Source organism: Schistocerca piceifrons, chromosome X (genome assembly GCF_021461385.2).
Source record: "Schistocerca piceifrons isolate TAMUIC-IGC-003096 chromosome X, iqSchPice1.1, whole genome shotgun sequence".
Taxonomy (NCBI): Eukaryota; Metazoa; Arthropoda; class Insecta; order Orthoptera; family Acrididae; genus Schistocerca; species Schistocerca piceifrons.
In genome coordinates, this window is record NC_060149.1 from 504,076,826 (window position 1) to 504,088,926 (window position 12,101).

General features: G+C 38.3%; 1 protein-coding gene across 4 annotated transcripts in view; it reads left to right on the forward strand.

Moving 5' to 3' along the window:
* Positions 1–12,101, forward strand: part of LOC124721140 (transcriptional adapter 1-like) — a 180,325-nt gene that overhangs the window by 52,445 nt on the left and 115,779 nt on the right. For 3 of the 4 annotated variants that reach the window (XM_047245957.1, XM_047245958.1, XM_047245956.1), the window contains 2 exons: positions 10,256–10,292; positions 11,410–11,610. In XM_047245957.1, the coding sequence (XP_047101913.1) occupies positions 10,287–10,292; positions 11,410–11,610 (207 nt within the window). In that variant the 5' untranslated portion in view covers positions 10,256–10,286. The remainder of the gene's footprint in view (positions 1–10,255; positions 10,293–11,409; positions 11,611–12,101) is intronic. The other variant, XM_047245959.1, reaches the window with a different exon arrangement.

Consider the following 12,101-nt stretch of genomic DNA (forward strand, 5'->3'; position numbering starts at 1 on the left):
TCATTATTTTCATTTTTGACTTCGCCAACATGACAACTTTCCTTGTTTTTCTTGTAAGTAACACTATTCCAATGGTATTTGTTTCTTGAATTTGCATTTTCTAGTGGTTTTTCAGAGTCTGCTGTCGATGTTTTTGGTGAAACAGTGGCACTTTAGTTTTCGACATTTAGGTTGTTTACACTCACTGTATCCCTCTTGTTGCAGTTATAACCTGCAAGCTCACATGCCTTCTTTTGTTGCTTACTTCCTTGCTTAAGTGACAATATTTCACATTTTAGAGTGTCAATTTCTGTTTGCATCGCTTTTATGATTTTGTCTTTCGTCTTTAACAGCCGATGCTAGACGTACATTTTCTTCATGTATGCAATCAAAACAAGACCATTTAAAGTTTTCACTCATGAATTTAAGCCACGTTTTTGCACATTTCTCACGCATCCAAAAATTGCACTTAACACATAGTATTCCTTTCACTACACGTTTTTGACATTTCTTGCATGACAAACTGTTTAATTTGTTTTTATCCGAGAGCACTGTGTCACTGCACTTTTCACTGGGTGCCATCTTCTCGTGAGAGATTTAGAAGCAAAAGCAACAGGTCATTCAGAGCCATCAGCATATCAGTGAACTAGGACTGTGCCAGTGTCATATTGTGAGGTGTCAGTCACTAAAACTAAGTGCAGGTCCATAGGGAATGCAGATAAACAAGGACCCTGAGAATAGTTTTGATTTCAACATTTGAAAAACACATTCGTAGTCTGGGCTCCAGCAAAAGTTACACTCTTGCATAACAAGGCATGCAACTGGTGGGCCAATGTGGCTACCCCTGGCAGGATTTTATGATAGTAGGCTGTCCACCCTGGGAAGGCTTGAAGCTCCTTCGTTGATGAGGGGCGAGACATAGACTTAACAGTGGAGGTGTGGTCTGGCAGAGGATGAACCCCATCCAGCGAGACCTCAAACTCCGAATAAACAATAGAAGATTGAAAAAACTGAGATTTTGTGAGGTTACACCTAGACTGTGGACTGTAAGACAGAAAACAGAGTGCATGAATTTCTCAAGTGATTGGCCATGGAGAAGTCCATAACAACAATATCATCCAGATAATTAATGCAATGCGACACAGGTGTAGTCAGTTGTTCTAAAAATCATTGGAAAATAGCAGGGGCACTAGCCACACCAAAAGGAAGGCGCCAATATTTATAGCAACCAAAAAGAGTATTCAAAACCAGAACTCACCGAGACTATTTTTCCACAAGGACCTACAGATATGCTTCAGACAAATCAATTTTATAAAAGTACTGATCACTCGATATTTTCACCAACAGTTCCTCCTGGCATGTGAGAGGATACGACTGCACATTGACTGTAGTACTGAAATCACCTGACTGTAGTACTGAAATCACCAAAGAGGTCAAGTTTACCCAACGGCTTCTTATTTACAACCAGCGAAGGCCATTCACTAGCCGCAACAGGTTTCACCACCCATAGAGATTGAAGTCTGTCCAATTCTGCTTTCAGTTGATCTTTCAGGGTGACAGGAATAGGACACACATGACAAAAATGAGGCCAAGCCATTTATTTCAAAGAAATATGAGCAGAAAAATTCAAAGCACGTTCTATACCTTCCGAAAACAAGTCTGAAAACTCCTCACCCAGTGTTTCCAGTTGAGAGTATGGTACCCGACTGGACACAAGATGAACTGCATTGGTGATAGAAAATCCAAATTCCTGAAATGCATCCATCCAAAACAAGTTCTCAGCACCGACACCAGCAACCACCAAAAATGTAATGGAATGAACCCCTGACTTGTAAGAGGGAGATGTTGTAAATTGTCCCAACAGCGCAATGTTCTGTTTGTTATAACTGATAGTAGTGTGCCTAAACTCGTGTAGGTTTGAAAATTCAATTAAGTCACTACAGCTCCTTTGTCGACCTGTAGCTGAAGCACTTGGCAAAAACACTTAACTTGATAAACAACTTGGCATAAGACACAAGCATTATAGTCACACAGTGTACATCCAAGTCCATATCCTGAGCAACCTTCGCCAAACGATACACAGAGACGCTGTGGCCGTTCTTCTGGCAAGCATTACAAGTAGCCCAGCACTTAGGGCACACTGCACATTTGTGCTGGACAAAAAAGAAAGGACAAGATGGAAATGGAGAACGCTTATGCGGGCACTGTGGCGATCACAGCTGCTTGGGCCGGCCTTGGTCTGCTCGGCGCAGGGCTAGCATGTTTACCACCACCACTGTCACTTCCTTGTGCGAGCTGTCTGTTGTCCTAGCGGGCACATCTTGTGACACTACTGCCACATTGTCTCACGCTTCATTTTGGTCACCCACTGCCTGGGAAACTTCAAAAGATTGTACTGTTTGCAAAACTTCCACATAATAAAGCCTTCTGTCACACTTTCTTGTCCAGAGCTAAGCAGATAATTGTGTTGCACACCATACGGTCTGCACAAGTGTCATTATGGTCGTCAGTAATGAACTGATACTTACGGCTAAGGCGGTGAAATTTGGCTGCCCAGGCCCCATGTGACTGGTTTGATTTTTTTTGACATTGGTAGAATTCAACTCGTGCTGCTGTGACGTGCATTCATTTGATAAGGTAGTTGGACAATAAATTGCTCATGTGATCAAAAGTAAGAGCTGCCGGTTCTTGTAAAGGAGCAAGTTTACACAGTAATTGATACACATTATGTGGAATCCACAAGAGGCTTTGCGCAAGTTCGAACCTGTCACATCGAAAACCAAAAAATGTTGTCTGAGTCTTTTTTTGTAAGCTCCCAATCCTCGGCTAAATCATCAGACAGAAGACAACTGGGTGGATAGACCGGCAGAACTGTAGCCTGTCTGTTAACGGAAGCCGACAAAGTGGTCACTGCAGAAGTAAGCTGTTTAATCAGGGCCGATAGCACAGCATCCATAATGACTAAACCTGATGAAACCGCACTTACAGACTTTCATCCTCACTGTTAGTCGTGTAGTAATTAAGCAATATGCAAAACTGATCCAAGTAACATAAGTATGACTTTCTTCATAAACCTCTTAACAATAACGGAAATAAACCTCTCTCGACTCACCACGTAACGAGGCAAAACAATCATCAAAAGGTGCAACATAAGTGATACACAGAACAGCTGATGTGAGTGATACAAACTGAAAGAACATAGTGAGAGTGAGACAGCGTTGCTCCATGCATTTATATAAGTGTGAGTTACCAGTAGACAGCATGGCAGAGACCGCACTGTGTGCTTGATTCTCACAGATGGCTGCTAGTGGCCAGCCCGGGCTGATACAGTTCACTTAAGAACACATGTGCGGCGGCACTACACTCACACTCACACACATTAGTAGCAGGATACAGCAATAACAAAGATTGCTTAGGGCAGTTGTTTGTCATTGAAGATGTTGCTATCCCATTATCATCATCAAGACAAGTTCCAGTTATCAATCTGGAGGAAGCTCCTACTAGAACTGCCTGTAGAATTGCCTGACTGGGGGATGATGTCGGTGCGTGTTAGCCATTGTGCACCACCTTTTGGATGATTTCAAATGTGGAGTGGAGAAAAGACAGACCAAATGGCCCACGATAAAACGCCACACCAACACTGAGGAGTATCCACCAACTAACCAGCACTGTTACAGGGTGTTGCTGGCTGAACAACTCTTAATTTCGTGGTTCATGTGAAGAAGAAAGGTGGCACACTGCATTTCTGTATTGGCTGGTGACGACTGAACAGAATCACAAAAAATATAGGTTTCATGTTGCCACATGTTGATGATATTGGTGACACCATTAACTATTTGAAAGGGCAATGTATTTCTCAACTAATGACACGCAGACAGACTACTGGCAAATGGAGGTTGACTAGCCTTTCTGAAAAAATACTGCCTTCATAACACCTGATGGCCTCCATTAGGTCAAAGTTATGCTGTTAGGACTATTTAATACTCCAGCCACCTTCAAGGATGTGATGGGCAACCTCTGGAGCATCTGATACCAACACCAATTGTCATGCGGCAGTGCCATTGCTCCAGATTGGAATTGGTCTCTTGGGTAGGTTCCCAAAGTCGATAAATGGGAATCGGTGGATAATAGTCTCCACTGGCTACCTCACGTACCATACTCTCACTAAAGTTGTGCCAACTACTGAAGCTCCAGAAATTGCAAGGTTTCTTGTAGAAGACACCATGAAGCACAGATCATCCCATGTGATGATTTCTGCTAACGGAAAAGTGTTCTAAGTGAGAGTAGTATCAGAGGTAATTTCACGTTGTGACATCATCCCCAGAATGACAAGTGCCTACATCCCACAGACTAATTGCATCACAGAACATTTTATTAAGATGTTGCAGATGTGCTGTCAGTGTAGTAGGTGGTTATGATTAAAGTGCAGCTACTTGCAGAAGTACAGTGTGGGCTGTAGTTATTGTATGGCAGTGAAACTCTGTAGATATTCTAATGTGTTAATGTGGATCTGATTTATACTGGAAAAAACTTACATCCAATTTTGGCCACCAGCTGCAAATCTAGCACTTGAATTCAAGAAAGACATATAGAAATGTTTCCATATGTAACAGATTAGGACAGAAAACACCAAACAACTGAGAGGGGATAATGTTGATTTTATTATTAACTGCTAACACAATTTGTTCAATATGAGCTCTGGAGCCGTTGACAAGATGCTGCAACTGCAAAATGATGTGATCAACAGTTGCTTGCAGCAGTTGTGGTGGAATCTGAGTGCCATGGCCCTGTTTACTGCCCTTCAGATGAGGTAGAGACCGAATGTGTACATGGTAAATACATTCTTTTAGTTATCTCCTGAGCCAAAAGTCACATGGAATGGTACAATACTGCCGTGACATTTACATACAACACAATGCAGAAGGACACTATAGGCATCACACCGTTCTATCTGCTCCACAGGTATGAGGCCAAAATAACAATGTATATACTGTTCCAGTTTCAGTCAGATGTCACTCAGGATGACTGTGAAACACCTCATCATCAAGACCTAAGAAGCAAGATTACTGGCTCACATACAGACCCAGTAAGGCCAGAGGAAAGACTGAGATCACTATGCGTCAAACACCAGCATGTGAGATACAGCCTGGGAGACGTAATATGGATTTTTACACATGTGAGGAAAGTGATGCTATCAAAAAAGTTACTAAGACACTAATTTGGGCTGTACCATATCCTTTCTCTCCTGTTGAACATCACATATGCAGTCAAGGATTACGTTATGATCCTTAATCAAGACAAAAAAAAAAAAAAAAAAAAAAAAAGTGGAGACATCCATGTCCTCCATATGAAACCCTACTACAGTCATGGGTCACAGATTGATGATGTGGGCTTCTCATTCAATTGAAGGTCCACTCAATGATCACAAAGCGTTGATGGGAGGGACTGCCTTCAATGCTCATCATGGTGAGGAGACTACCAGCTTGACCCGAACATGAGGATCCTCCTGTGCAGTCATATGGAGGACCTTTGATAAGATCTAGATGTAGGATACTGTAGCCAGCTCCAGTGAGAACTTCTGAAGCAGGGAATTGCTGTGTCTCTAGGGGCAGGAGCTGTGCCACGAGCTGTGCTGCATGGAATATGTAGTGGCAGTTTGTGTCACTGACTGGCATGCTGCGGGTCACCAGTTCAAATTTAATCACTAGCAAATATCTATTATTTAGTATTTATTGTTATAGAACATTTTTTAAATGTCTAATGTCTTAATGTTCACATAGTCTGGAATTTTTTATGTTTGTACAAATAGTAGCACTCTCTGTCCAAGATTTAGTTATGTTCTCTCTGTGTGTTGGTGTCTGTAATTAACATGCTTGCAGTGCTAAGTGTTGTACTTCATTGTCAATCCTCCTTTGCGATTTGGACTCAGCTGTGATTACAACATAACAGTATTACAAGCAGAAATGAAGTATTAATAAATAATGTCTCAGGTAAAGATTTACATCAGGCTATCATGAAGAAATGAGGGGAAACTGTACCGTGATATGAACAAGCACAGCTCATCTGCAAAGGTATGGATAAGCACAGCTCATTTGCAAAATTTTGCTACAGACAATTCTGCATAGTGTAGAAGTGTATTGTTGGAGATGCAAAATTCATACATTGAAAGCAACTAGGAGCATTCATATCAAAATCAGAACTGTATGGTCTGTTTTGAAAGTAGTATCATGGCAGAAAGAGAATACTGAGGGTATTATACAGAGAGTACTCAAGATATTGTACCTCTACAGTAAAATATAGTCATATGGCAATTTTGGTTAGCAGTTGCCTATGTGTAGATTTAGCCACCTAATTGGAAAGGTTTTCTATCTTCAAACCAAATGGTTTCTTTACCCTCATTTTTGTAAAATATTAAATATTTGTGTTTATAACTGGCAAATAACACCAAAATTTCATTGGCAGAGGCAAACATGCAGAAGTTTTAGGAGCATAAACTGTATGTTGCATGCAGCTTTAAGAAAGAGATTGAACTGATTGTTAAATAATTGAAGATTAAAGATTCCAGTGAGTATGATAAAATATCAAGTAGGCTTATAAAGTTCATTGTGTTGTGCAGTCCTATCTCATGTGCGTGATTAATTTAGTAGGTGTGGTCTGTTTCAAAACAGATTAAAATATTCATTTATAAAATGGGAGTCAGGGCTAATATAGACAGTTACAAGTTGATTGCATTACTACTTATGTATTCAAACATTTTTGAGGAAACCCAATTCAAAGTTGATCTCTGTTTTTTCTCACTGGGCAACAACAGTCTCTGCCCAGTTTTCTATGTATGAGAGGATCATCAGTTAACCTCCCCCCCCCCCCCCCCCACCCCTTAATTTCATTATGACCTAATTTGAGCAAGTATGTAATGTGGTCCACAAAATCAAAGAATTCTGTACTACCCCATATAGAAATAAATCATATTTTTCATTGTCATTCTTTTCCTTAAGAAACTACAATGAGACTGAGAATAAATTAAGGATACTTGAACCTGTTACAACTTGTCTGTAATCATGTTAGTGTAAAACTACTCAAAATCCTTCCTAATTCCGAATACAAATGTAAAGCTTTGACCACTGAAACAGCCCACTGATCTGTTTGCGGAGTGGATATACCACAGCTATCTGCAAACAGTTTGTTAGTTTCTTGTTTGGTTTCAAGGTGCATGCCTTCACTTGATTATATTGTGGAATTATAACCATTTTGACATATTTATGCGTCAGATAATTAGTGCAGATAGTCCATGACACCATTTTCTTTTAACAGAGAGGACAAAAGTATGTACTGATTATACTGGCACAGTGCTTGGTACAATGGATTTGCATTTGGGAGGAGCAGGGTTCAAACCTCAATCTGACCATCCTGATTTAGGTTTAACATATTTTTCCTGAATCAGTTAAAGCTCTGTCTCCAGTGGCCTTGTTGCCAATAGGATGTTAAACCCTACTCCTTGTTCTTTTTCTTTTTTCTTTTTTACATAGCTGGACAGTAAGCAAATATATGATACTACTCACATAAAGACAGCTTTGCATTTAGAAGAATTTAAAAAAGTACATGTTATAATGTTATATTTTAAATGAAAACTTCTGCCAGTAAAATAAAATTAGTGTTCACTGCAACCTAAATACAAACTGACAGTCAAAGGACACCATACACCCATTGTGGTTATTGTAAATCATTCTAAATTTATTCAGTATACTTTTTGCTTTGTGTTATTTAATTAGATATAAAAAATTCCATCAGTGTATTATGGTTACTGTCATCATGTGGCTTATATTATGGCCACTGTCATCATGTGGCTTTATTGGCTCATGAAATGGGTTTCCACATTGTGACACTCTATCTTATGCTTGTAATATCAGCACAGGAAAAAGAAAAGATAATGGTATCTGTTAAAATACTATTGAAGTCCAACTGTCATTTTGTCATATTATGTTCAAAAATAACTTACAAAAATTGCACATATTTGCTATGCATTAAGTGAAGTACCACTCATCTATATTTAACCTGCTAACTTGAAACTTTAATATAAGTATGGAGTTTGATAACATCGTTTAATGGGAAAATGAAATGGTGAGTTTTGCATGCTTATTATTTAATAATATAGCAGCTTTTCTTAGTTTGCTGTTTGTTTGTTTATCCTATTTTTCTGCATTTAAATGTTTGTTCTCTATATATTTCCTCTGTGTTTCCTGAATGATAGCGTACATGTGAACATTACAGTCATTCCAGGCATACGATATCACAACAGATAGTTTATTCAGTGGGTTGTCAGAGATTGTCTAAATTAATGATTCATACTGTTTCTGCATGTACACAAATAACTGTAACAGTAGATCCAAATATCAAAATTGTTTGCACAGTAATTTACATGTCAGCTATTAGATGAATGAAAGGCTTGCTGCTAGTTTGATGTGTTAGGGCTGCTCAGTAACAAGATGTTTTTAGGTACTGGGTGGGTGATGTCGGACTGGATTTATTATTTGTATCTTGATTGATCAGTCCCCTACAGTATTCTTAATATATACAAGGGAAACAGACAGTGCAGGGAGAAGCAAAATTTTCATTTTGACGTGTAGTTCCTTTTACACATTCTGCGCTTACTGTTCTGTATTACCAGAGGGGTTTCAGTGGCTAAAGTAAAATGAAGAATATAACTAATTTTAAATATAGACATATTTTATTTTCGTCATCTCTGTAAATGTGGAAAATAAATTTTGAAAGATAAAACTGTGTTACCAGTTACTTTTGAGTTTTATGACATGATAAAATTTTGAAAGGTCATGTTTCACTATCAGGCAACAACTTGTGATTTTTATTTAAGTGCAGGAGACTGCAGTGCATTTTGTTTATAGGTCTCTAAACTTTCCAACTTTTATATCAAAATTATTGTTCTGAGAACTAATTATGTACTAAACACAAGTAGGTTTGTAAAAAGATTTTCTCCGGCCCTTGGAGGAGCAGTGTAGAACAATCTTGTGCTGTTGAATTTCATAGTTTTATTACTAGTAACCAAACTGTGTGTTTATATCAAAGAACAGTATGTCACTGAATGAAAATTCCTGTAAAATTAAAGCTGTGTGCTGAAAAGAGACTTGGATTCGGGACCTTAACCTTTCACAGGCAAATGTTCCGTCGACTGAGCTACCCAAGCATGACTCGCAACCTGTCCTCACAGCTTTACTTCTGCCAGTACTTCATCTCTTACCTTCCTAACATTCAGAAGTCATTGAATGTCTATTGACCTAAAGTGGAAACTTGATTAATCACATTAATTGTTGTTGTCTGTCATTCAGATGATCAAAAATCTAGATAACTGAATCGATATTCATCTTAATATCACTTACAGAAATATCTACACCATACTTACCAGCTAACTTACAACCACATTCTCCTTTTTTAATGAATCAATAATGTTTGTTTTTTCTTGAGCAATAACACCAGTCTCTTGTGCTGTGACATTATAAGCACAGAAACGACACAGCGCAGTGACTGGCAACTGTCTAACTGAAACAGTAATGAAATGCACAGGACAGAGGTCACATGGGGTGCGGCCGGGTGGTGCCAGCACGACATGTCCGTGTACACACCAACTAGACTACAAAGATATTTCCTCGCAGTTGACAATCCAGATAATCATGAGTCCATATAACTGAGGTCTGGGTAACCGAGTCTCCACTGTATGTTAAAGTATTACAAGATGATTAATATAATCTGGAAAGATGATAAACAGACACACTGCTAAACGTAAGTTTCGTCATTACAAACTAATATATATTTTTCAGTCCAGTTATGTGCTAATAACACCAACATTGTAAAGTTCATGCTCTAAAACAAGTTCTACACGCCCCAAGGGTCACATCAAATGTGTTTATAAACACACTTGCATTTACTAAATAATTCAGTTCTCAGAATAACATGAGCAAAATCTGCTTGTTTTAAAGGCCTATCAATGAAAGGCAGCCCTGTGAGCTTGTGACAAAATTACTACTTGATGGTGGAGCACAGGCTGCTTCTAATAAGGAATAAAAACAAAAACTAATTATAACAAAGTTTCCCTATACTGATGATTAGGCATGTTTTGTTGTGTAAGATTTATTGACAGTAAATTAAATACAAGAATATATTCATGTAAATTTTATAGCATGGCTTTCATTTATTTCAAGAACAAAACTTAATAATTTGTTTCACATAGTGCTGTGTGTTGATTATTTGGTAATTTCTTTTGTAGGTATCTGGTGCTTTTGCGATTATGGTTTCAAATGAAGGTATGAAATTACTACAGGGCCTACCTTTTCTTTTCCTGTGTAGTTGGAATTGCTTTACAGTAATAAATCCATAAGATGAGGGAAACAGCTCTGGGAGGGGCTATGTTGCTCACATTTGTTTAGACTGACTTGTCACAGTAGCGCAGCACTAACACATTGTAATTTATTAAGAAAAATGTGAACTGACTTATGACATGATACCATTGGTACATGCATTGTAGGCTTTACCTGAAACATTCATTGTGCTCTAACCTAAACCACATATAATCATGTTTCTGGTTATCAGAATGAGCACAGATGTGGAACCTGTGGAGATTGTAGCACTGACAGATTGCTAAACATTAAGACTGCCACAGACCACCTAAATAGTGGTTTAATCATCATTAGTGCTGTTCACATGTCCTGTTAACTGCCCTGCTATATACTATTTTCAGTTCATGTTTGGCACACCATCTGTTTTAATTTCAGCTTTTTAGTTGGAACAGCTTTTTATAGTGTAGTATAATAGCATTTGTTTCTTCCTGTTCACCATTTGCTGTCTACTCTCTATCCTGTCTCTTCAGCACACTGTAGCCTACTAATGTTGCTGTATCTCCATCTGACTTTGCTTTTTTGTGATCTTCTCCTGTGTTTGTATACACATTTACTCTAAATCATGCCGTTAAAAAAAGTACATAAATTGTAATTTGGTGGGTCGTGAGTTATTGTACGGTCGAAGAATGCAGCAGAGGAGAAGATAAGTGTGTTACTGTTGGACTACTTCTTATCTAGTTTAAATTTGCACTTGTGTTGCCTCACTAGTGCAGAAATATTTTGTTGTGCCTCATTGAATAGCTTGTCTTTGTACTCTGGTAGTTGTCTTCATTTTTGTGCATGTACTCTAATAACTTCATTCTGTTAAAGATATAATCATTATTCATTACCTATGGATATATACCATCATATGAGAAAAAAATAAAAAATTCAGTTGTGCTTTCAAAAATCTGTAGACATTCTAACTAAATGTTTCAAATTTTATTCTGTCTGGAGGCAATTTGGTAGGTAATCGTTCTCTTAGGTTACTCTTTGTTAGTCAACATTTCCATGTTTGTATAGAAGTTTCTGTTTATGAATGCAGAAAAGCAAGGAAGAATTTGATCAGTCGGCTAGGAAGCTCTTAACGTCAGATCAAGTGCACCTACACAATGCATTTATTATTACCTTGATCACAAAATGTCACCGCCTTTCTCCGCATCCACCTTCTATCTATGAAAATTCAGGCCGTGGCCGTGGAGGAAAGGGCCGCCGTCGCAACCGTGCTGAACGTGGTGGTTTTGAAGTAAGTTATGTTCATAAACTCACTATTTAATTTGTACAGAGCAGCACTGCGTGCAACTAATGCTTTGATACAAATATCATGGTTTTTTGGGTTTGCTTGCATGCCTTGGCGTCCTCTTGTGCTGTTATTGTAACTCTGTTTATGTTATTCTTCTCTTAATTTTCTGTTTCCTTGCATATCATGTTTATAAGGCCATAATTTTGATTTTTGTGGGGCACTGGTGACATCTGTGTATCTACATTTTAGCTCCATTTTCTTTAAGGTAGTTTGAATCCGGTATCATGAAATTAATTTTAAGTTTTTCTGTGAAGACATCAGTTGCAGTTTGCTGTCTAATATTAATAATTCTGATAAAATTTTCAGGTACAGTCAATAGAAATACGCCTAAACAAATATTTTCAGTTAATATATCTGGATTTTTTTGTACTCAAATGTTTTATTCGTAGAAAGTGAAAGCCAGTAGTTTAACATATTTGGCAGCACTACAGTAC